The sequence below is a fragment of the Carcharodon carcharias genome, chromosome 1, assembly GCF_017639515.1.
Source record: "Carcharodon carcharias isolate sCarCar2 chromosome 1, sCarCar2.pri, whole genome shotgun sequence".
NCBI lineage: Eukaryota > Metazoa > Chordata > Chondrichthyes > Lamniformes > Lamnidae > Carcharodon > Carcharodon carcharias.
The window spans coordinates 88,027,624-88,054,442 of NC_054467.1; the positions used below are offsets into that span (position 1 = coordinate 88,027,624).

The 26,819-nt window shown below is 42.6% G+C and overlaps 1 protein-coding gene across 13 annotated transcripts in view; it reads left to right on the top strand.

Moving 5' to 3' along the window:
- The window catches only part of ank2b (ankyrin 2b, neuronal), an 882,930-nt gene that overhangs the window by 724,501 nt on the left and 131,610 nt on the right, over positions 1-26,819 (top strand). For 9 of the 13 annotated variants that reach the window (XM_041195707.1, XM_041195740.1, XM_041195679.1 and 6 more), the window contains 4 exons: positions 3,166-3,253; positions 3,740-3,843; positions 5,617-5,664; positions 15,163-15,387. In XM_041195707.1, the coding sequence (XP_041051641.1) occupies positions 3,166-3,253; positions 3,740-3,843; positions 5,617-5,664; positions 15,163-15,387 (465 nt within the window). Of the gene's footprint in view, positions 1-3,150; positions 3,254-3,739; positions 3,844-5,616; positions 5,665-15,162; positions 15,388-26,819 lie in introns of all 13 variants that reach the window. The other 4 variants (XM_041195730.1, XM_041195774.1, XM_041195722.1 and 1 more) reach the window with 3 other exon arrangements.

The following is a 26,819-nucleotide window of genomic DNA, read 5'->3' on the forward strand; positions in this document are numbered from 1 at the left end:
CAAAGGTTACTCTTTGGTATGTGAGTTTTTATGTCTGGTAAAAATTATTGCCAAACCTCTAATCATGTTACCATTTACTGGATTAAGTGGAGAAACTACTTAAGTTGCTATAGTGCTTTTCATGTACAGAGAAATGTTTTGGAATGGACAATGAGTGGGCAACAGAAGGAAGGTAAAAGGGAAGAGATGGATTAAAAAGAGCAAAAAAACATGGCCAAAGGAAAGGGGCTTTTGAAATAAGGCAGAAACACTGAGAGAGGTTGTTCCAGAGAGCAGGAGCATAGGCGCTGGAGGATAAAATAGGAACCTAGGAATATTTGAGAATGAGAAGATAGTTATTGGCAGAGTACTTTTGTCCATTTTTGATTAATCTCAAATTCAACTGCCTTCCTTCTCAAAATAGCACTCAATTCCTTCTGCCCCAAGAAACATAACTAATTGTTGCATGAACTCATTACCAACTTCAGTGGTCTTCCCTGGTTCCTTATCAGACAAGCTTCCTTCCTACCTTTTGATTGAAACTGGTACCTATGGTTCCTTTCTTACTCCAAGGTCTGGATTTTCGTCCTGGGGTCGGGTTGACTGAGTCTGGAGATTTCCTGGCTTGGCGAACCTGACCTTTAAAAATGCCCACCTGCAGGTTGGATTTTCAGTCAGGGAGGGCAGGCCAAAACAGGAATCGGGGCAGGCGACCCCAGAACAAGTACAGAGGCTGCCGGATACAAGGCGGTCTGGGTGTGAGACCTGCCTTTGTGCTTCAATGCTATGTTTAAACAAACAAAAAATAATTAAATAAAAGTATCTCTCCAACCCTTAGCCTTCACACAATCCCCATGCTCTATCCATGCCAAACTATGCCAACCCATAACCCCACCCATCCCCAATGACTCACATATCCCCCTGCCAGTCCATGCCCCTCTATCCACCCCATTGCCCCCATACCTTCTATGCTAACTTAGTGTCAACCCATGCTAACCCCACCCACCACCCATTACCCTTAGCCCCTTCCTGTCAACTCACCTAGTATCCTTGTCAGCTTTGACACATCCTGGACAGCTTTGACAGCATTGACACTTCCTGGACAGCTTTGACAGCTGGACAGCTCCTTATCAGTTCTTAATAGCTGCACAGCTTTTTTGACAGCTTAACAGTTCCAATGAGTTTGTGCGTTTAAAAAGTATGCAATCACATTGGGCAAGGTTTTGCCCTGGGGAGTCGGGGGGGGGGGGAGTGCTTGGCGGGGGCAGTCGGGAAGTCGCTACTGGCGATCGACTCCATACCGCGCGATTTTGTATGGGAGGGCCAATTAAGGCCCGCCCAGCATGGAAAGCGAGCAGCAGTGCTCAGCACTGCCTGTGCGAGCGGGAGGAGGAAGGAGAGCTGGCCTGGTGCAAGCTGCCTCAGGGAGATGAAGTGCGGTTTTTAAAAAAAAAAGGAAATAAAACTGTCATAAAACATGTCCCCTCATGATCTGGGACATGTTTTTAATTCAAAATTAAAATTTTTATTTGATGTTTATTTGCTTTAGATAACCTCATACCACTTGTGGATGAATTTTCTGAAAAAATATAAAGGCCCCTTGGCCTTCTCGCCTGGCCACCAACCGTTAGGTAGGACGGGCACCGTAAATTTGTATTTAATTAGCTTCTTAATGGCCTTAATAGGCCTTTTAAATTTCGGCGGGCGCGCAGCTGACTCCGGTACACGCCCACCGAATGAAATATCGTGAGACTGCGCAATGACGTCAGGACGCTCGCTCGGCATCATCGCGTGTCATTTTACCCTTGGGCATGCACCCGCCCACCGCCCATTCACTTTTGATAATCCCAAAGGGCGTCCTACCTCTCCCAAAGGGCACCTTACCTCTCTAAAGGAGTACCCAAACAAATCCACCAAATTTAGACCTCCTCTTACCTGGTTCTAATCTGCACACTCCGGGTTTCACACTCCTGCACTTCCAAAATCCCACTTCAGTAAAGGCAGCTGGTGATTTAAATGGCCAACTGCCTCCATGAATTGCGCATGCCCGAACTCTGACCTGACTCCAGTCCCATCCCCGTGAATATGGGGAATGCCAGGTTCGGGGGTGGGAATTCGAAATTTCGACCATTTCCAGGATTTTTTCCATGACAGGGAGCCTCTCTGTTGTGGCGAAAATCTGGGCCCCAAGTTTCTTTATTTTTTTGCTTGGACCACCTGATATTAGAACTCATTGTCACTGTGAGCAATTCAACTTGGATCAACTTCTTAAGTTCCTTACTTTAATATCTGATGTTCCTTGACTTCTTTCTAATGTGACTCAAGTAGACCTGTGTGAATTTATAGGGTTGAATATGATTATAACAGCACCCAAAGAAATCTGCTTATAATTAATACCAGCTTCTGCAGGCCTTTTGATACACAGCATAGTCACATATTTACAGTAAGACGTATGTGACTGACCACTACTTGCCTCAATGTACCTTCCAGGGGTTTCCACAGAATGATCATTGTTCATGTTGCTGAGCAGCTTTATACAAAGCCAAAGGCGAGTTTGCTCATCACCACATTGGGATTCTTGGAGTTGATTTTTGATTCTTTAGTTGCATGTTTTTTCTAAAAATATATCCCCTTTAAAACCTTCTGATTTTCTTAGATTAGTCATAGTTTGAATAATTAAAGTACTATCTTTTTCAAGTAGTGGAGGTGCTAACTACTTCTTTCATTCTGATGCACACTGCCTTCTGTGTCAGCTGATGCAGCACAGAAAATATTCTGATTCTTCAGTCACTTTCCCACTGATTTTTAGAGTATCTTGGTTACTCTGATCGAAAGAAAAGCAAAATATTCCATAATTGTGTTAAACATCTCCTATATGTCTTATTTGGGAGAGTAGGTCAGAATTTATTGCTCACTTAGTTTAAATGCTACATCATATTAAACTGGTTTGTGGTGACTGTATTTTTTATTTTGACTGCTCCCAGTAGTTAGGGATTGAGTATTTTGTCCCTTGAATGCAGCCATTGGCCATACTTTATTTTCTTTTTATTGAATCCCACTCCCCTGGAAGTTGCATAATATGCTAATAGCATGCTTTCTTCACTCTCCTGCTCATCCCATCACATCATCTTTGTGCTGCTGCATTTCCATTGCAACTGGCCAACCCATCAGCCTGCGATCCTTCAGTTCAGACAGGTCCAACACACCAAGCCATGGCCCATACCAGAGGGACAGTGCCATGATTGAAGAACTAATCACAGCTACAAGTAGCCAGGTATGCAACATTGTATCTCTGATATAGTTTGAGTAGCACTTTTGCTGTTTTAATGCAAATTTATGCCTTATCCCTAATTTTTAAACTACATGCAGTATTTTCACTAATAAAAAGGATTCTTCTTTGCTCTGCATCTGATTAGATTTATTCCTTTTTACTTTTATTCAAGAATTCTTCTTAGATAATGTGCTTCCTCCTTTAAAATTGAAAAACTAAGGAATAAAGTAGCACTTCATGTATTGTGCTTTGCTATAAAATGCAACTCAAATTTAGTATTAAGTGGTTTTCATTGTTAAGAATCCAATACGTACTTAGAATGAAAAGTTTATCATATGCATCCAATTACATTTTAATGGTTTTGAAATTGAGTTGTATCATTAAGTGCTGTTATTATTAAACCTTATTTATAGAGACAGTCTCATCAGTAGTTACATCATAGAAAATATCTCGTTAGTTCTAAAAAGAAGTGTTCCTTTGAATTTATAGGTAGCTCTGGCCAAGGGCCCTGACAAGGACTCCTCATATCGCTTAAGTTGGGAAGGAGAGAACTTGGACAATGTGGCTCTTTCTTCCAGTCCAATCCATTCAGGGTGAGATTTATAAACATATCTGGCAAGTACAGAGAAGAAAGGGAAGTGCATGTGTTTGTGGGTGAGCTGGGAAAACAGCATGTGATATTCTGCATTCACTGGGAATATATCACTCTGTCCAAGGATTTTTAAAATACATTTTAATATTGCATTTTTCACATTTAAATAAGTTTTTTTTTAAGTTTCATCCTTAAAATGCATTGTTTTTGTATATTTTCAAGGTTTATTAATTTTTCATAATAATCTTGTTCCATGAACTGTAAGCATTTCGATGAAGAGATGTATAGATTTTAGGACGGACTATCAGACAGACTCAGCAGGAGGGCTCCGCATTCACATGGAACAGGCAGATGGAAAGCACCACTTTGGCTTTGGGCTCACATTTGTCCTTCAGGCAAGACCCCTAGAGCTCAGTTCACTCAGCATGCCAATATATAACTTACCATACACCACACCTTCCCATTGAAGTGTACTTTATAGCATTTACCACTTTAACCAATTAAGCTCCCTCTCTTTGCAAAGTGGCTGAGACACAAGAAATTTTTCTGAAGTTTAAACTTACATTTTGAAGTTATGTTCAAATTAATCATTGAAATCAAAACATTATTTGTACATACTTTAAACTGAAACTTTGATTGCAAATACTTTGATTTCACTTTGGAAAGGATAGCTTTAGAATTCCTACCCAATATTTCAACAAGTGATATAGAGCACCCAATAACAAGATATCAGCTGCCAACGTTATTCAACCAATCTCAAAGATAATCTCACTGCAGGCACCAATTTTTAATAGCAAGGCTATCAATTCAGGATGTCAAACTGAGGGCTTTAAATGGCCGTATTAAATTATTAATATTTAAAGGAATAAGTAGATGGCTACTCAATTTTTTTAATATAATCATCTCTCAGCATGGCTTCAAAGCATTTGCATTTTCAGCAGAGATGCTAAGATAGCATGAATCTGAATAAAACTGTTTAATCCTTATTACAAAAGGATACAAGATAAATCTTGAAACATCTAATGTAGTAGAAGCCATTTAAGACCACCTTACAGAGAAGGCCCATTGGAAACTGATTTGCCCTCATGAATTCCTGTGGATTGGCCTGCTAGCATCTTTCTACTTGGCCCATCCATTTAGACAATGACTGTTGGCTTCTAGGAGAATTTTCAACATAACACAACAATATCTAAATCTCTCAGCTGACTAGGATACCATTGAATTGAAATGCCAATTAGCTGAAGGGGGAGGTGCAAAAACTAAGCATCCACCTACGAGATCAACTTTTTTATAGCTATGCAAACAGAGATGAGTCGTATAGCTGATTGATCTGTTGACGTGTTTCTAGTTCCCAGTTTCCTGGCATTTCGGTCAGTTGTGAAACTCAGCTGTTCTACCAACACTCAAACACAGCTGAAAAATCATATTTTACTGAGAACCTACTTTGGTTGTGTACCCAGTTGAACAGTGGAATCTCAAGGTTGATTAAGATTCAATAATTGACAGGGACCACTGGATCGATGATCCAGAAGTACAATGGTCAGTGACAATTGGTTAATCTGGATACATTTATTTCCATTGAGGTATCTCAATTAAATGGCTTTTACTAAATTTTAGATGAGTTTAGTGAATGCAGTAGTGATTGACTATCTGTGAAATTGTCATGGTTGCTGTGGTTACATTTCTCAGCATATATTTATTGTTGCCCTCCCCCATTTATTATCTTTTTTAAATCCCCCATTGCTGCCTCCCACCTTTGTATCTTATCCTTCAGCTACTGGAGCAAGATGGTGCAAGACATAGGAACTTTACAGCCAGCAGGGTGAGAAGACTTTTATCCTATCTGTCTAGACTGGATCTGAACTCGGGGTTGGGTGGGAAGGGATTTTAAGCCCACCCATCCATTGGTTTCCGAAGAGGTGGGCAGTTAAAATGCCACCAGATTGTAAAAGATGCTTCTAGACAGGCAGCTAAGATGCCCACCCAAAGCTGGAAAGGTCCTAATTTCTATGTGGCAATGAGGTTCTAATGATGCCCTTGGGCCCAGCCATAATCTTCACCTTGGCTTGAGTGGGGAGGCTACCACAGTTTTCCCACCTAGGGAAGAGGATTGGAGAGCTGAAGAGTCCCTATAGTTCTCCTTCATAGAGCCGGGGGAGCAGGAGTGCTCCTCCATGCTTCATAAGGAAAGTTTAGTCCTTCCTTGCCCTAAACTCCCTGAGCCTTTCACTATCAGAAGTCACTTCCAAAAACCTGTTTCCTGAGTGCCTGGAGGCTGACTGCTGCTTTCCACCTACTTCTGTCTAGTTCCAGGCAGGAAGCATGGTAATACAATGAATGGTTAAAATTACCATGGCCTCAGACTGCTGTGGGCAGCTGAAAAACTAGCTGAAACCAGTAGCTGCCCATTGAAAAAACATTTAAAATCCCTCCCAGATCCTAGAGGTAAAAGTCAATGTCTATCCAACTGTACTGCATTGCGTATTCTTCGATGATTTTGTTAAAGGCCATTGTGCCTAAGTATATAAACAATGCTGAACTTTCCAAATGAAAATGTGTGATTCCATATTACTTTTGACATTTTGTGCTGGTTTTAGTAGCTAAATTATAATTTTGAAATGAATCATTCATGTTAAATGGAGACAAGGACTGAAAAAACTTTCTGATACCCCTATTCATTATTACAACTATTTGTAACCAGTAGTTCAATGCAAGTAACTCTGCCACCACTTACCTTAGTTATTCCTGCAACAGTAATGCAGTACTCTAAATGTTAACCACAATGGCTAAAGCATTTTGTTTCCTTGGCACTGTAATGGCATTTCAAAACAATCAAAATAATCACCGCAGAGAGGAATCTCCAGCTCATCAATTTAGGCCCTCTACGGGGCATGGCTTTGCAGCAAGCAGACTCCCTAAAGAAAATAGTCAAGGTTTCAAGCTAGTGAAGTTATTTATTAGTGCTGATTAAAAGTAGAAACATATTTCATTGATGGATACTGTAGGGGTTCCCCTTTTTCCTCAGAGACCCTCCCTATACTCAAGTTCATGGCACCAGATTCACAAGTATATGGCTTGAACAGAATGACAAGTGAGACAATTTTCTTCTGATAATTCACAATTGCTTTATTGAATCACCCACAACCCCAGAATACAGAACCCAAAATTTAAAGCAACCTATTCCCCAGTACCCGACACAAAGTCACCACGGCGCAGTTAAAATTTACAAAAACACAGAAAAAGCACCACGTTCTGTCCTGAAACCTTAAGAAAAAGAAAATCCTCATACCAATATCACCAAGATATGGCTGAAACAAGTTACAAGGTACTGGCAAAAAACACCAAGTTTTCGCCCCAAACCTTCACAAAACCCTCAGACCAATATCACTACAATTTGGCTGAAACTTACAATCCCAACACGGTTGGTCTGTTCGGTGTTGACTGTAGGTCTGAGTCAAGGTGACCAAACTCGACCCTCCTTCTGACCGCAGCCCCAAACCTTCAGGCCAGTATCGCCACAATATGGCTGAAAACACTTACAACCCTCAACACGGCTGGTCTGTCTGGTGTTGACTGTAGGCCTGAGTCAGACTCGACCCTCCTTCCGACTGCAGTCCAAAACCTTCAGACCTGCCCTTCTTTTATAATAATCTAACTCTGACATGTCAAAACACATTTCCTGTTGTTCCAATGTCCATCGAGTGGATTCCACGCAAAGTCCAGACAAATGTCATCAGTTCCTGTTGGTTGAAACAATGCAGGGTTTTCCATGGAAGATGTATCTAGATGAATATTATTTGTTCTCATTGCATGAGCAATTCTCCTGCTGTTTGAGGTGGCAGTGTAACAGCACCTGGCTCCTAAGTTAATGAGGGTTTGAGACCCTATTTCCAGTACTATTGTCCTTGAATGTATTGAATTGATGATATGTCCTTTGTCCCATTGTATTGGGTAATCAGACTTGTTGATCGCGTTAGTCAATATCCAAAGTCTTTTGATGAGTCATAGTGTTTTCATTAAATAGCCGAATTAACCTCTTGCTGCCCAGCCCTGTACTTCTGACTGCAGCTTATCTTTTTGAAATTTATAGCTCCAACCATGAGGTCAAAATATGTCTGTGGGTTTGAAATTATGTTCCATAAGTTTCCCAGTTGGAGGGGATTTTGATCCTACAATACCTGGAAATAATCTACTAGTTCTGTTATCCATTTGGATTGATATTTTCGGAGGGTTTACTACTTCATTGAAAGAAAGAACAAAAGATTTTACTGGTTCAAGGCCATTTGCATCCCCTCCCTTGACATCAGTAATATATGAAGTCTCCCAACCAAATGGGTACGTGATGAACATCTGAGGATCCATTCATTTTAACCCTTTCCTGTCAGCAGAACTCCATCAGATTGTTAGTTAAGTAACAGGCAGGTAACCTACTAGCATGAACTTTGACTCCATCCCACTGTCCTCGATATTAACCTGAAGGTTTTTGCAAGCAGGTGAGGCACCCACATAAAGCATTGATGAAATTAGAGTCCTATTACGTTAATGCGATTGCTATGGCATTTTGACTGGGGCCTGAGAGGGATGTTGCCACTGCAGCTTTTCTATAAGACTTAAGCAAGTCAGCAGCCAGTGAAGTGTTGAAGAGACACTCCGGGTGAGTCAGAAAATGTCCTTCGTGGCCAGGAGGAGCAGTAGTGCGCCTTTGGAACCACAAGAAAATTTGCAGCCTCCCCAGACTTCTTCCCTTTTCTCCTATGAGACCCTTCTGAATCCCCCCTCTTCCCACTTAGGTAGAAGCCAACAGACGGCCAAGAGCAACCTCATCTATCATCGTACTAGCAGATAGCTCCACCCTCTTTCTGCCTTTTGCCTGGCAGTGTCTTGAGATATCGTGGTCATATGTCTTCTTGAGCAATTAACCTTCTGCTAGCTCATCCCCTGCTTTCCATGCATATTCTGTTTCAGCTATTCTTCTCCAATCTCTGAAAGTGAATCAAGGTGAAGATTTGCATCGTGGCTTTCTGTGTGGCTCCATTTGCTTTATTGCATTTCATAGCCCTCCTTAACCAAGGATTAAAATTCTTCAGTGCTTTGTCTCACGTGGTCGTGTTAACTTGGCCACCAAAAAACAAGTGCAAATGTCAGTATTTAAACTCGCATATTCTTTTCCAGACTGGGTATTCATTTTTATTGGCTAATGGAAATTTGCACCAAATGTTTGTTCTTTCTTTAAACATCAATGAAAGAAACAGGAAAACAAATTATGAAATGTAAGCCTATCTATTAAATGACCATCCTGAAGTGATGACTATTCTATAATAAATGTTCCATTTGTTTTCTTGTATGAAGCTACTAATTTTGCCATCTTTACACATCACATTACAGCAGCATTACAATTGTTGCATTTAAAAAGGCAATGTAACTCTACAAGTATAATTTCCCATCCTAAAGGTTAAGAGCATCGATGAAGCAGAGCACTGAAGTGATTTTTTTTACTCAACTAGTATTGGGATAAATGAAAAGACCATTACTGACATTATCACTGGTGCAGTGTGATTTTTTTTCATGCTTTCTTCCTTTACTAATGTAAATCTGTTTTATGCAAAGAATTAGTAAGGCCTGAATCACATTGTTTGGAATTCTTTCTGAGCAGTGGTATAGAAATGTTATTGACATAGAAGTAACTCATAAAACTAAATAACCAGACCAGTCCTGTGATCCACTTATTTTATATACTGAATTTATAACAATTTAGGCAAAATGGGAAAAAAATAATTTTATTTGAAAGAGAATCATCTCTGCACTTGTATAAAGTCACTTCATAAGGAGAACAGTTCTTTAATTGGAATTGTACTTATTGTTTAATGAAATAATATTATTTGTTGTTGCCTCTTGTGTGTTTTAATATCCTCTTGACAACTGTATTAACATCTTTATGTTTGGAGTCTTATTTTCATTAGATGTGCACCAACTAACAGTAACAGAACAAATACCTTGATGAAAAATGCCTTATGTAGTAAAGTTTCACTTTTCTTTGTAAGGAAAACTTGCAAAGCATATACACCCTGTCTGCTTGGGACTGACATAGCGAGGTAGAGTTTCTGCTTTGAGCACAATCCATGATCCATCTGCAAATTGCATCCAAAATTGGAAACATTTTGAGAAGTATTTTTCTTTCCTCAAGTTTCTGCTCAAACTCCTTTACATTTACAAATACAAAATCTGCCCTGAACCAACACAATCAGGCAGTGTTTTGAAAGTAATTTAAAAGATAATTTAAAAACTACCTTTTGCTTTGAAATAGGTTCCTTGATTTTTTTTTATTCATTCACGAGATGTGGGCTTCACTGACTGGGCCAGCATTTATTGCCGATCCCTTAGTTGCCCATGAAAAAGTGGTAGTGAGCTGCCTTCTTGAATCCCTGCAGTCCATGTGGTGTGTGTAGGAAGGAAGTTCCAGGATTTTGACCCAGCGACAGTGAAGGAACGACGATATATTTCCAAGTCAGGATGGTGAGTGGCTTGGAGGGGAACTCCCAGGTGATGATGTTCCCATCTAACTGCAGCCCTTGTCCTTCTAGATGGTAATGTTTATGGATTTGGAAGGTGCTGTCAAAGGAGCATTGATGAATTCCTACCGTGCATCTTGTAGATGGTACACAATGCTGCTACAGTGCATCAGTGGTGGTGGGAGTGAATGTTTGTGGATGTGGTGCCAAGCAAGCAGGCTGCTTTGTCCTGGATGGTGTCAAGCTTCTTGAGTGTTGTGGGAGCTGCCCTCATCCAGGCAAATGGGGAGTATTCTTCCACACTCCTGACATGTTCGTTGTAGATGGTGGACAGGCTTTGGGGAGTCAGGAGGTGAGTTCCTTGTCGCAGGATTCCTGGCCTCTGACCTGTTCTTGTAGCCACAGTATTTATATGGCTAGTCCAGTTCAGTTTCTGGTCAATGGTAATCCCCAGGAGTTTGATAATGGGGGTTTCTGTGATGGTAATGCCATTGAACATCAAGGGGTAATGGCTAGATTCTCTCTTATTGGAGATGGCCATTGCCTGACATTTGCGTGGTGCGAATGTTACTTGCCACTTGTCAGCCCAAGTCTGGATATTGTCCAAGTCTTGCTGCATTTGGACATGGACTGCTTCAGTATCTGAGGAGTCACAAATGGTGCTGAACATTGTGAAATCATCAACGAACATCCACGGTTCTGATATTATGATGGAAGGAAAGTCATTGATGAAGCAGCTGAATATAGTTGGGCGAGGACACTACCTTGGGGAACTCCTGCAGTGATGTCCTGGAGCTCAGATGACTGACCTTCAGCAACCACAACCGTTTTCCTTTGTGCTAGGTATGACTCCAACCAGTCGAGGGCTTTCCCCCTGATTCCCATTGAATCCAAAAATAAAAGCAAAAGACTGCGGATGCTGGAAATCCAAAACAAAAACAGAAACAGAAATACCTGGAAAAACGCAGCAGGTCTGGTAGCAGAGCACAGTTGACGTTTCGAGTCCTCATGACCCTTCAACAGAACTAAGTAAAAATAGGAAAGGGGTGAAATATAAGCTGGTTTAAGGGGGTGAGGTGGGGGGGGGTGGTGTTGTTGGGACAAGCAGCCAATGATAGGTGGAGAGAATCAAAAGCTGTCACAGACAAAAGAACAAAGAGGTGTTGAAGGTGGTGATGTTATCTAAAGGAATGTGCTAATTAAGAGTAGAAGACAGGACAGATGAGGTACAGATGGCTCTAGAGGGGATGGGGGAATACTAAAAGGTAGAAATAAACAATGAGTGGAAATACATTTAAAAATAATGGACTAGGTGGGAAAAGAAAAATCTATATAAATTATTGGAAAAAACAAAAAGGAGGGGGAAGAAACGGGAAGGGGGTGGGGATGGAGGAGAGAGTTCAAGATCTAAAATTGTTGAACTCAATATTCAGTCCGGAAGGCTGTAAAGTGCCTAGTCAGAAGATGAGGCGCTGTTCCTCCAGTTTGCGTTGAGCTTCACTGGAACAATGCAGCAAGCCAAGGACAGACATGTGGGCAAGAGAGCAGGGTGGAGTGTTGAAATGGCAAGCGACAGGGAGGTCTGGGTAATGCTTGCGGACAGACCGAAGGTGTTCTGCAAAGCGGTCACCCAGTCTGCATTTGGTCTCTCCAATGTAGTGGAAACTGCATTGGGAGCAACGAATGCAGTAGACTAAGTTGATGGAAGTGCAAGTGAAAAGCTGCTTCACTTGAAAGGAGTGTTTGGGCCCTTTGACGGTGATGAGAGAGGAAGTAAAGGGGCAGGTGTTGCACCTTCTGCAGTTGCATGGGAAGGTGCCGTGGGAGGGGGTTGAGGAGTATGGGGTGATGGAGGAGTGGACCGGGGTGTCACGGAGGGAACGATCCCTATGGAATGCCGCCGGGGGGGGGTGAAGGGAAGATGTGTTTGATGGTGGCATCATGTTGGAGTTGGCGGAAATGGCAGAGGATGATCCTTTGAATGCGGGGGCTGGTGGGGTGATAAGTGAGGACAGAGGGGACCTTATCATGTTTCTGGGAAGGAGGAGAAGGCATGAGGGCGGATGGCGGGAGATGGGCCGGACATGGTTGAGGGCCCTCTCAACCACCGTGGGTGGAAAACCTCGGTTAAGGAAGAAGGAGGACATGTCAGAGGAACTGTTTTTGAAAGTGGCATCATCAGAACAGATGCGACGGAGGTGAAGGAACTGAAAGAATGGGATGGAGTCCTTACAGGAAGCGGAGTGTAAGGAGCTACAGTCGAGGTAGCTGTGGGAGCCGGTAGGCTTGTAATGGATATTGGTGGACAGTCTATCACCAGAGATTGAGACAGAGAGGTCAAGGAAGGGAAGGGAAGTGTCAGAGATGGACCACGTGAAAATGATGGAGGGGTGGAGATTGGAAGCAAAGTTAATAAATTTTTCCAGGTCCCAGCGAGGGTATGAAGCAGCACCGAAGTAATCATCGATGTACCGGAGAAAGAGTTGTGGGAGGGGGCCAGAGTAGGACTGGAACAAGGAATGTTCCACATACCCCATAAAGAGACAGGCATAGCTGGGGTCCATGCGGGTACCCATAGCCACACCTTTTATTTGGAGGAAGTGAGAGGAGTTAATGGAGAAATTGTTCAGTGTGAGAATGTCCCAACAACACCCCCCCCAACGCCCCCCCTTAAACCAGCTTATATTTCACCCCTTTCTATTTTTACTTAGTTCTGTTGAAGGGTCATGAGGACTCAAAATGTCAACTGTGCTCTCCTCTGCCAATGCTGCCAGACCTGCTGAGTTTTTCTAGGTATTTCTGTTTCTGTTTTTGTTTCCCATTGAGTCCAGTTTTGCTCGGGCCATTTGAAGCCACACTCGGTCAAATGTGGCCTTGATGTCAAGGACTATCACTCTCACTTCACCTCAGGAGTTTGGCTCTTTTGCCTATGTCTGAACCAAGGCTGTAATGAAGTCAGGAGCTGAGTGGCCCTGGCGAAACCCAAACTGGGTGTCAGTGAGCAGGTTATTGCTAAGCAAGTGATGCTTGATAGCACTGTTGATGACCCTTTCCATTACTGATGATTGAGAATAGGCTGATGGGGTGGTGATTGGCCGGGTTGAATTTGTCCTGCTTTTTGTGTACAGGACATACCTGGGCAATTTTCCACATAGCCAGGCAGGTGCCAGTGTTGTGGCTATACTGGAACAGCTTGGCAAGGGGCACGACAAGTTCTGGAGCACACGTCTTCTGTATTATTGCCGAAGTATTGTCAGTTCTCATAGCCTTTGCACTATCCAGTGCCTTTTCTTGATATCACATGGAGTGAATTGAATTGGCTGATGACTGGTAACTGTGATGCTGGGGACTCCTGGATGAGGCCGAGATGGTCATCCACTTGGCACTTCTGGCTGAAGATTGTAGCAAATGCTTCAGCCTTACCTTGTTTAAGAATGGTAACTTGGTTCAGTTTGATTCATACAGCGGAAAATGGGTTTATCACGAAAGTGAGCATTTTTAATCACATTGTCAGTCCACCACCTGTGAGTAACTCAATTTGAAATGGCTGAAAGTGTCTTTTTAAAGGAACAGAACCATTTGCTTGTTATATGGTAGTACAGTAGTCTGGAGAAGAATTTTCTTTGCTCCTTTGCTGATTTCATTTCATTGCTTGGACACAGGCTATGAAATAATAAATTATTCTGATCATGATGTCATGCCTTAGTTTACCAGCATACAAATGATACCTTGCCTATTATTGCTGTGATTTGCCATAGAAATCGCTGACAAGCCACAGGTGTGGCTATGGCGATATTGTTTTAGCCACATGTACTAATTTCAAGAAAAATATTCTTAAACATAATACAGGTGAATGTACATTAAGTGTGTATATTTACTTGATAAACATCTACCTCTGTTCATTGTGAAATTTTTAGTCTCCCTCTTTCAGGCATGAATTTATCAGATACAGTGCAGCTTTTGGGTTTTTGTTCAGCTGTTACCAAACAATACTTCCAGTTCATCAGAATGATTGCTGAGAATGTTGATTTACGCACAGGATGTACCAGACCCATCACTGATATCTATCCAGACTATGGTTGGATGACGCTTAGGGTTTGTTATAACATTCCCCATTGGAGCTGCTTATTGGAGACTATAGATTCGATTACTAGCTCTCAAAGTTTACTGTTTGGAGGCCATGAATCCAAAGCAGCTTTGTTGTATGTTAGACATGACAATGTGAATGTGTGAATTGCCTCTAATTTAATTAGATGAGTGAATTTAGATTAAAGGCATGATTTTCGACTGGATAAAAGGATTGAGTGAGCATGGATGTGGTACAATTCTAGCTGAGTTTCATGAAAAAAGCTGTTTGTTGCTCTCTATTACTCTATACTCAACTTACCCCTCTCTTTCTCATGAATTAGGGGGACCTGCAACTCATTCTTCCCACAGCCCAGTACCTTAGCATTAAAACAATGACTATACCACTGGAATCTCTTTCAGTGTATCAAATAAATCAAAGTGTTCTGTTTATTGAGACCTCAGATAAAGAATGACAATTGGAAATGTCACCTGCTGTGCCTGAAAGTGGAATCGACTCTACAGAAGGCAGCACCATCCAAATGAAGTCTAGGAATCCACTAGAGCCTTTACACCAAACTAGACCTACAAATGTCTCATATGACCGCAGATTGAGTGATTGTTCCCTTTCACCATTTACATTCTGCCTCACGTGAATGAACAGCCATCACTACACTATCCAAATCAAAAAGAAGTATTCAAAACAAGAATAAAGTGGATAATAAAAGCTTTGTATTTAATTACAGTTTCCTGGTTAGTTTCATGGTGGATGCTCGTGGTGGATCCATGCGGGGCTGCCGGCATAATGGGCTTCGTATTATCATTCCCCCTCGGAAGTGCACAGCCCCAACACGTGTGACTTGCCGCCTGGTTAAACGTCACAGACTGGCCACAATGCCTCCTATGGTGGAAGGAGAGGGCCATGCAACTAGGCTAATTGAAGTTGGACCATCAGGTGCTCAATTCCTTGGGTAAGTTCCTAAAAATGCAAACTCTATAAACTGCCAAATTTATCTTTTTGCTTTGTTTAAAATGCAGTCATTATCAATCCAAAGGCAACATTACACCCTGTTAATTTTGATAAATTTAAAGAAATATTCTTACAGAAAGATTAATTGTCTATATATATTTCTTCGGATAAGGGCCAGCCTGCTAATATGCAATCACTGAAGAACTTGTCAATCTACAGTTCTGGGCAATGTGGTAGTAGTGTAACAGGTGGTGGTGTCTAATCATAAATTACAAAGAAATACAAAACTAAAGCAAGATTTGTTTTAATGTTAATTGCAAAATGAAAATTATGCATTTCTAATGTGGCAAAATGTGTTATGTTGTATTTAGAGCACAACGTAATCAAGATGCAGTAGAAAGATACTCAGCAAGTCTCTTCTTCATTCATCATGAGAGTATAATCACTAATCATTAGCAAGCTATTGTAGAGCAAGAAATAGAGGAACGGTGCTAAATTATCCAGCATTAAATTGTACCTTTAAATATATTCTTAAGTAGAGGTTGATCTAACGTATATATTATGTACATATAAGAACATAAGACTTTAGAGAACAGGGAGAGTCCATTATGTTCCACAAGCCTTTTTCAGTTTGATTAAGCAACCCTACCTACCCATCTATACACCCTTTAATCATTTCTCTTTCCATTACAATGAATGGGATTGAACTGTACATGAATTTTTATCATATCTTGTATGGGCTTTATTAATCTGCATTGTCAAATTACGATTTTGACTTAATATTAAATTGACATCCCAACATGAGTAATTTAGCTATGCCCAATCAAGTCAATCAAATACCAGTCAGCTAAAGTATAGGCCCAGTGTTGGACTAATCTTGCTGAAACTATTAAGGAATGATACAGGGGCCATAATGAATGCAACATCCTATTAAATATTAACACTACAGATATGTATCTGTACTGATACAAGTATCTGCACTGGCATCCAGCTGGAAATAAAGCAGTTTGTGTCATTTGCATACTACATACATATGTGCTTCTTACCATCTCCCCCCTCCACCCCACCTCTGCCGCCCACCATTCTTTCACCTGTCAATCTCACTAGCTTCACTTTGTCAGGGTGACCTTTCAAAAGACCAGTATGAAACATCTTTTGAACTGCTATATTTTGTTGTTCCTGAGAAATCTGAATCTTTTGCAATGAAGCCAAGGTATCCTAAGAAGCTTAGGATAGTGTAGAATACAAGGGAGAGACTTAGGAAAATAAGAGAGGAATTAAGCCTTTCACAAACAACCTTGTTTTCACTAATTGTCCAGCAGGCAATCACAGAATCAGTTGTCAGTCAGCTGTTTTTAACTCCTGTGTTATAATATCTCAATGATTGAGACATTATCAACAATAACTGATGGTCAATTATTAATATCTGTAAAATGTCTTAATTGTAAGATTGCAAAATTCCTAATAATTTTTTAAGCATCCAGCATATTAAAAGAAAAGGTATTGATTGCATGTTAATGATTTCAAGATAGGCAAGCAATATAGGCTTGAATAACTAAAAGAAACAATCAGAACAAAGACTGAATGTTTGTTGGTTTTATACTTTTCATCTTCTCTCTTCCACTGCTGCTTTGGATTTACTCAGTAAACTGCATCTTCCTAATTCTCCTCCCCCTCTAAATGAGGGAGAAAGCTTGGTTAGCCGAATCCTGCAGCTTGGGCCTTCAGGAACCAAATTCCTTGGGTAGGAGAGACAAACAAAATGTTCAGAGAAGAATTCATTGGATGCCTCCATGCATATTCCCTGCAACCCTTTCCAACACTCTTTATGCTTTAATTTTTTAACACATCTATCTTTACCCCTTACGTGTTTAAATGTTTCTTTTGTGTATAATATATATATATATATATATATAGATATAAATATATTATATATTATGGATCACATTTGCTAGAAGTAAACTGTTGTGGTGTTCTGTGGCTTTGTGTTGTTAATGTTGTCATAGCTGGGAATACTGTGCTTAACAGAGTAAGGAACTCCTTCTGTTGCTTTCCTACCCTCCATCCCTTTTGTTAATTCCTCATGTGTTAGTGGACATTATAAAATGTTCACTCATATTTTCCTATCCTTGTTAAACTGTGTATTAAATTGTAGTCTGTAACAAAGTGAAATGGAAACTGTAAGAAGGCTTATTAGAAAGACGTAATACAAGTGTGCTGAAGTTCTTGTGTCTTGTTACCTATTTATAGGCTAGGATCCTGCTAAGATTTAAAATAGTTAAGTCCTGGGTCTCAATTGGGCTTAACTTTTTAAATCCAAAAAATAAATTCAATCCAGCATTTTGCCTCTTTCGATACAGTGTGGTCTTAATGGTCTTTTTCTCTTCCTCATTTCTTTCCTGTGATACTACGTTTTTTTTCCCCCCTTGATTCATTTACAACACAAAATCAAAATCATGTTGCGCTATTAGTTAAGATGAGTCAGCTGTGGTGGGGATGGAGGAGAACAATGTAAAATATTTAATGTATGGATGATAACACAATCAATTTGATTGTTTTGCCCATTCATGCCCCATTCATTTTTTATTTTCCATTTTTATCTCTCGATGTATCTCCCAATATTTTCTTGCTGCTGATTCATTTATTCATTTGGAAAATGCTACCAATTTCCTTTGCAATTGCTTTCCTAATTACCATTACTGCTCAATCTCCTATCCATTTTCTCTCAAGTTGCTGTTTTATATCTAACCTTTTCCAACTATCTTTAGTGTCTGTGTTTTCAGCTCTGTTGTTCCATTCCTTTGTACTGTCAATCTGCATCTGATGCCGGATACCCCATGTTCTATGTGGTTGGCCTCCATGCAAAAAAAAAGTTGGATTTGGAGCTCTCTGATTAGCAGAGAGTGGGAAATTTTTGTCTGCACCACTATTTGATAATCAGACCTTTTAGTTCCTTTTGCTTTGATAGTTAACACATTCTTGACGAGGAAGTACATTAACAGAATCATTAAGTACAGAACCAGCAACAACACAGTCACTGTTGCAGCAAAGGCCACCAAGATGTATACGTAGCTAGATGTCAAGCAGAGGTAAATGATATTTCTGAGAAGTATTTACTGAAGAACATTCCTTCACATTTCTTGTTTCACTGGGTAAATATATTCTAATATTGCTACACTGTTCAAATAAAAATAAATTCTAGTAGTTTTATTACTTAATTAGGAAGCTGCCCTTATTCAGTTACAAATACTGGATTTATATCCTTACTCATGACAATTAAGGGCTGAATTTTCACCATGGAGGCAGGAAACAGGAGGCGGGTCTGTTTTTGGGTCAGAAAATCTCCTCCAGTGGAAAACTGATTAACGTTCAGATTTTCATGGTGTGAGGTCTTAATTGCTATAGAAACGGGTTTCCTGTCCGCTTAAAACCAAAGGGGGTAGGAATGGAGATGGGTCAGATGAAGTGTGAGACTCATTTAGACCCCTCATGGCAGCCATCACTGAAGCTGCTGGCTGTCCTGAGGGAGTAACTGCAGTGTTCCACTGCACCAAAGATAAGCGAGATGTCCCAGGAGAGCTGGACACTTGGCACCCAGAGCATAACCCTCCCTCCATTGATGCCAAATTGGATCTAATGCTGGAGACTGTGGGCAGAATTTTCCGTGCCCATTGGCAGTTGATGCGTTTGGCAGTGTGAGCGGACAGTATGGTGAAGAGGCAAAAATTGGTTTCATGATGTTGTGAAGCCAGTTTGCAAAAGTCCACTCTGTCCATCAATGGTGGGCAACATTTCCCACCGTCGGACGTCAGGAACCTCATGGTAACGCATCTTTATATTATTATGAGCCAAGCTTTCCGGGATTATCCCCCACCCTGGACTATCCAAGTACATCGGGGTGATTGCACGTCGACGAATTGCATTTTGGAGGGAACTCGGAAGTGAGCGCACAGTAACATTGCGCGGCCTTCGCAAGGGTTGCCAGTTGGATTTCAAGGTTGTAGCGCCATGCATTAAGGCAAGGGCACAGGCAAGTCACTTTTTCCCCAGCTCGCTGACAGTGCGGTGCCAGGGCAAGGGCTGTCCTGTGGTTGAGGCAAGCTGTGGGGAGAAGGGGGGGCAAAGGCTGCACAACGGTTGAAGTGACTTGGGGGGAGGGGCAAGGTCTGCACTGTGGTTGAGGTGACTTGTGCAGGGGTGCAAGGGCTGCACTGCTGTTGAGGCGACTTGGTGGGGGAGCAAGGGCTGCCCTGCGGTTGAAGCAAGTTGTGGGAAGGTGGCAAGGGCTGCACTGCAGTTGTTGGTAGTGCACATGTGGGTGGAGTGCAGTGGGGGGAAGCGGCCATGCATTAGGGAAAGTTTGTATAAAGTGACCATTCCTCCACAGCTGCAGCAGTTCAGATGCAGCCACATTGACATGCATGAGGTCGGGCTTCTAGCTTATCTGCCCTCTCAAACAATGCAGGGACATGAAAGTGCCACCAAATGCTCAAGAGCTTTTCTCCCCTCAGGCACAGACTGCAAATTAATGAGCGTTTTAGTGGACTGCAAAACAGTTGGACAACTGGGCATGTTGTACAATCTCCTTGCTAAATCTGGCCATGGAGCAGTCACTGGTGGAGGTGCTCAGAGCCCCTTGCAAAGTCATCATTCAGGTTTGGACCAGTCTTCCCCATGGTTTAAGCTAACAGTGCTGCCTTGCAGTGTGGGTTAGGAGAATGCCTGAACTGAGAGCACTGCATGCAGTCCAGTGGGCAAAACTGCTGCCATTTGGCAGGTGGAGTGGGGTGGGGTCTCAGGCAGCCATGCAGCGCAGTAAACTCTGGCCATCCAAGTGGTGGCCATCACTCTCCGGGATGCATTAAGGGGCCTTCAGACTTAACCAAGAGAGGTTCTTAGAACGTCCAAGCTAACCCACATGTCTCTCTCTTTCATCCTTCAGGGGGAGTACATCAGGATCATGGAGCCTGGTGACCTAGCTGTGTTCCTCATCACTAACAGAGAGTGGAGACGAAGGAGAAAAGAGACCAAGAGGCGCCTGGCTGGCAGAGGGAGGAGTAGCACCCTCAGGAGGAAGGGGTGGCTGGGGCTCCTGCACACACTGCTGAAGAGCCACAGCGAGCCATCACTGATTGGCGCCTAGCTAGACCCAGGGTCTATAGATGCCGCTTTTCATTCCTGCAGATGTCCAGGAACCAGTGTCGCCAAAGTTTGCGCATGTCTAGGGAACTGGTCGTTCACATCTGTCACCTGCTGCAGGATTTGGCCCCATGGGGATTTGGAGGGCATCCACTGCCCGTGGCCATGCAAGTGACCGTGGTGCTCAATTTTTATGCCAGTGGCTCCTTTCAGGACTCCACAGGTGACCTCTGTGGGATATAACAAATCTCCATCCAAATGCATCCATGAGGTCACAGGCTCCACCTTCACGAGAGCACACAACTTTGTGCATTTTGCCCAGGACCACAAAAGCCAGGATGCGAAGAGCGCTGGGATTTGCCCAGATCTCAGATTTCCCACAGGTGCAGGCTGCCATCGACTGCACTCATGTGGTGCTCAGATCTCCATTGCAACAAGTGGTCAACTATGTCAACCGCAAGGGCTTCCACTCACTGAATGTGCGACCACCACAAACGCATCCTGCATGTAAGAGCCCTTGGATAACATTGTCATCCAGGGCAAACACGTCTGCAGTGAATGTTTGCGGCTTGAGGAACTTCAGCTCAGAGTCATTGAGCTGGAGGCTGAGCTGCAGACTCTGCGACACATCAGGGAAGGGGAAAGTTATCTGGATGCCCTATACCAGGAGGCAGTCACACCACTTAAGATAGGGTCTTCTGATTTGGTCAGTGGCAAAGGACAGGAGCATGTGACTGCGAGTGAGGCAGGTAAGGGCACCCAGAGGGCAGGAATGCAGGAGTGTGAGCCTTTGCAATTGTCCAACAGCTTTGAGGTTCTCTCAGCTTGTTTGGATGAGAGTGGGGGCACCGTAGTACAGGAAGCCATCCAAATGCGGGGAGCCAAAAGGAATTTAGTGGTTGTAGGGGACAGTATAGTGAAGGTGATTGACACTGTTTTTGTAGCAAAAAGCGAGAGTCCAGACGACTTTATCGCCTGCCCGGTGCCAGGGTTTGGGACATCAGGACTAGAGAAGAACTTGCAGTGGGAGGGGCAGGATCCAGTGGTCATGGTCCATGTAGGTACCAATGACATAGACAGGATGAGGAAGGAGGCTCTGCATCGTCAGTATGACGAGCTAGGCACCAAATTGAGAAGTCAAAGATAGTATTTTCTGGATTATTACCTGAACCATATGCAAGTTGACCTGGGGCAAATATGATTAGAGAAATGAATGCTTGGCTGAAAGACAGACGTGGGAGAAGTGGGTTCCGGTTTGATGGGCATTGGCGCCAGTATTGGGGAAAGTGGGATCTGTACCGTGAGGACGATCTACATCTGAACCATGCCGGGGCTAGTGTCCTCACAAGCCGCCTAACTAGGGAAGTAGAGAGGGCTTTAAACTGAATAGTGGGGGCAAGGGATCAAATCTGGGAGGATGTGGTAAACTAAAGAGTAGAGACAAGGCAAGAGAGACAGGTATTATTATGGGAAATGATAAACAGACTGTGACAGGAAGGGACAAAGAGTACAATCCTAAAAGTAAACCAGTAGATAAGGCTAGTCGCTACAAAAAATAATAAAAGGACAAAACTAAAGGCTCTGTATCTAAATGCATATAGTATTTGAAACAAAACAGATGAACTGATAGCACAAATAGAAATAAATAAATGATTTGATAGCCATTACAAAGATGACATAAATTGGGACCTGAATATTGAAGGGTATGAGACATTTAGGAAGGACAAGAAGTTAGGAAAAGGTGGAGGGGTGTCTCTGTTAATTAATGATGGTATTACACATTAGAGAGAGATGACCTAAGTTCAGGAAACCAGGATATAGGAACGGTTTGGGTTGAGATGATGAGTGATAAAGGCAAGAAGTCAGTTGTGGGAGTGGTTTACAGTCCTCCTAATTGTAACTACACAGTAGGACAAGGTATAAAAGAAGAAATAATGGGAGCTTGCCAGAAAGGTGCAGCAATAATCATGGGGGATTTTAAGTTACATATAGACTGGAAAAGTCAGATGGGCAAAGGTCATGTAGATGAGGAGTTCATAGAATGTTTTTGGGATAGTTTCTTAGAACAACATGTTCTAGAGCTAACCAGAGAGCAGGCTATACTAGACCAGGTATTGAGCAATGAGATATGGTTAATTGATAACCTCCTATTGAAGGCATCCCTAGGTAGCAGCAATCATAATTTGATTGAATTTTACATTCACTTTGAGGGAAAAATGAGTGCATCCAAGACTAGTAATTTAAACTTAAATCAGGGTAATTGTGAGCGCATGAAAGCAGAGGTAGCTAAAGTGAACAGGCAAATGAAGTTAAGGGATATGTCAATAGAAGTTCAGTGACAGGTATTTAAAGGGATATTTCAGAATACACAGAATATATACATACCGAAGAGAAAGAAAAATTCCAAGGAGAGGTCCCACCATCTGTGTTTAACTAAAAAAGTTAAGGACAGTAGCAAACTAAAAAAAAAAGCATATAATCACACAAAGATGGGTGGCAGGTCGGAAGATTGGAATAAATATAAAGAACAGCAAAGAATGACAAAAAGATTAATAAGGAGGGTAAAATTAGAGTATGAGAGAAAGCTAGCTAGTAATATAAAGATGGATAGTAAGAGTACCTATAGATAATTAAATAAATGAGTTAACAAAGTGAACATTGGTCCTATAGAGAGTGAGTCTTGGGGAATTGATAATGGAAAGTAGGGAGATGGCAGATGAATCAAATAGGTAACAAAAACAGAAATACCTGGAAAAACTCAGCAGGTCTGGCAGCATCGGCAGAGAAGAGCAAAGTTGACGTTTCGAGTCCTTATGACCCTTCAACAGAACTAAATAAAAATAGGAATGGGGTGAAATATAAGCTGGTTTTGGAGGGGGGGTGTTGTTGGGACAAGCAGGCAGTGATAGGAGGAAATAACCAAAAGATGTCACAGACAAAAGAACAAAGAGGTGTTGAAGGTGGTGATGTTATCTAAAAGAATGTGCTAATTAAGAGTGGAGAGCAGGACAAGCAAGGTAGCTCTAGTGGGGGTGGGGTGAAATAAACGATAGGTGGAATACATTTAAAAATAATGGAAATAGGTGGGAAAAGAAAAATCTATATAAATTATTGGAAAAAACAAAAAGGAGGGGGAATAAACGTAAAGTGGGTGGGGATGGAGAAGGGAGTTCAAGATCTAAAATTGTTGAACTCAATATTCAGTCCGGAAGGCTGTAAAGTGCCTAGTCAGAAGATGAGGTGCTGTTCCTCCAGTTTGCGGTGAGCTTCACTGGAACAATGCAGCAAGCCAAGGACAGACATGTGGGCAAGAGAGCAGGGTGGAGTGTTAAAATGACAAACGACAGGGAGTTCTGGGTAATGCTTGCGGACAGACCGAAGGTGTTCTGCAAAGCGGTCACCCAGTCTGCGTTTGGTCTCTCCAATGTAGTGGAAACCGCATTGGAAGCAACGAATGCAGTAGACTAAGTTGATGGAAGTGCAAGTGAAAAGCTGCTTCACTTGAAAGGAGGGTTTTGGCCCTTTGACAGTGAGGAGAGAGGAAGTGAAGGGGCAGGTGTTGCATATTCTGTGTTCGCATGGGGAGATGCTGTGGGAGGGGGTTAAGGAGTAGGGGGTGATGGAGGAGTGGACCAAATAGGTATTTTAGCTTCAGTCTTCACTCTAGAGGACACAAGAAAGATCCTGGAAATAGCTGTAAATCAGGAAAAGGAAGTGAGAGAGGGACTCGGGAAGATTACAATCACCAGGGAAGTGGTATTGAGCAAATTGTTGGGGCTGCGGGCTGACAAATCCCCAGGTCTAGGTGGACTTCACCCTAAAGTCTTGAAAGAAGTGGCTAGTGAGATAATTGGTGCACTGGTTTTAATTTTCCAAAATTCCCTAGATTCAGGGAAGGTTCCATTCGATTAGAAAATAGCAACTATAACTCCTTTACTCAAAAATGGAGGGAGACAGAAAGCAGGGAACTGTAGGCCAGTTAGCCTAACTTCTGGCATAGGGAAAATATTAGAAGCTATTATTAAAGCTGTTATAACAGGACACTTACAAAAATTGAAGGCAATCAGGCAGAGTCAACATGGTTTTGTAAAAGGGATATCATGTTTAACCAATTTACTGGAGTTCTTGAAGAAATCACTTGTGCTGTGGATAAGGGGGAACTAGTGGATGTACTATACTTAGATTTCCAGAATTCATTTGTTAAAGTGTCACATCAAAGGTTATTGCAGAAAATAAAAGCTCATAGTGTAGGGGGTAACGAACTGGCATGGATAGAAGATTAGTTAGCTAACAGGAAGCAGAGAATTGGCATAAATGGGTCTTTTTCTGGTTGGTGGGATGTGACAAGTAGTGTGCCACAGGGGTCAATGCTGGGGTCTCAACTTTTTACAATTTATACAAATGATTTGGATGAAGGGACCAAAGGAATGGTGACTAACTTTGCTGACGACACAAAGATGAGATAGGAAAGGAAATTGTGAAGAGGATGGAAGGAGGCTATAAAGTGACATAGATAGGTTAAGTGAGAGGGAAAAGATCAGGCAAATGGAGTATAATATGAGCAGGTAGGCAGGAATGTGCCTACACTGAATGTAATTACATTCAAATCAGCTATGATCTTATTAAATGGCAGAGCAGGCTCAAGTGGCCTACTCTTGCTCCTAATTCGTATGTATGTAGGTCTGCACGTGGTTCCCAGGGAGTGTCCAGGACTCCTACATTCTCAGTCGGTCTCAGATCTTTGATGTCTTCCACGGTCCACAGAGGCTGCAGGGTTGGCTCACTGGGGACATGGTCTACCCACAGAGGATGTGGCTGATGACACCTGTGTTCAGCAGCGCAAAGGTACAATGAGGCTCATGCTGAAACTTGTCCCTTGATGGAGCAGACCATTGGGATGCTGAAAGTGAGGTTCCAGTGCTTGGACCGGTTTGGCGGAGCCCCGCAATATAATCCAAAGAAGGTGCATTGCATCGCTGTAGCCTGCTGTGCCCTTTACAACCTGGCGCTGCAACGGGGTGAGGAGCTGGCTGAGGAGGAGAAGAAAGAGCTGGATGTCTCTTCCGATGAGGAGGACGTCGATGGGGATGAGGGTGAGGAGGTCCTCAATGGTGAGGATGACTGCGATGAGGCCATTGCACATGCCAGATGAGACAGGCATGCTCAGGAGACCCTCATAGCTGCTAGATTTGCGGAGGATGATGATGACATGCAGTGAGGAGACACCATTGATCCTCACATTGCACCTGTGAACGTTTGACTGGCGGATGGCTGCGCACATACATTCTGTGATAAGGTTCCTGTCATGGAGACACAGAGGAGGCCCTAATAGTTGCTCAGTAGCAGGAGGATGATGACATGCAGTTAGAATACTCCATAGATCTTCACATAGCCTCTGTGAATGTCTGACTGCTGTCTGGCCGAGGGCAGCTCACTTGTGCTTTGTGATCAGGGTCATATCATAGGGATGCAGCCGTGAAACTTTACTTGCACCTGATGCTTTTTCAGCCTTCAGCGCCTGAACTGTTCAGCAGTGCAGTGTCACTGGTCATGGATGCTGACGAGATGGCGGGGCCAGCCCCACCTCAAAGGTGCTGAGAGCATACAGAGAGAATGATGGAACTCTGTGATGCCTGCCCACAACATTCTGGCACCATCGAGGTGTAGCCATCAGTAATGTTTCCAGGTAGTGTGAGGCTGGACCATTATTTTGGCCTGAAGGCTGCACAAAGCACAGGGAAGAGGCCCTGGACTGAGATACCTGCCTCTATCTTGTGTAGGAACCAAAGTTTCACATCTGAGTGACACGAACGCTGCTCATCAGAACAAGGAGTCATAGGCAGGGTGACATTCTTGGGAGTTTATTCACAATAGTGAACAGTATGTACAAGTGATTAACACCCATGCCCTGACTATGCAACTACACCTTCCCAAGCTTGGCCTAAATAGCCAAGTGGTTATGGTACTGGGCTTGCAACCCCAAGATCAAGAGTTCAAATCTCACAATGGCAAACTATGAAACATGTAACTTCATCTGAAACAGATGGAAACGGGTTTGTACTCAAAAGAGTTACACCTTCCCAATCTTCCTAACACTGCCGCTGTGTCTTGGTGCTCCCCAGATATCCACAGTGGAGGCGGAGGCAGCCTGCTGACTACTATGCTCAGTCTGTGATGACTGTGATGGGCGTCCACTAGTGGGCTAAGCCCTGGAGGGTCCAGCCTGCTTTTGGGGTCCTGCTGTGTGGCACCCCCTCGGCCTGCAGAACTGGAGCTACTGGGGTCACAGGAAGA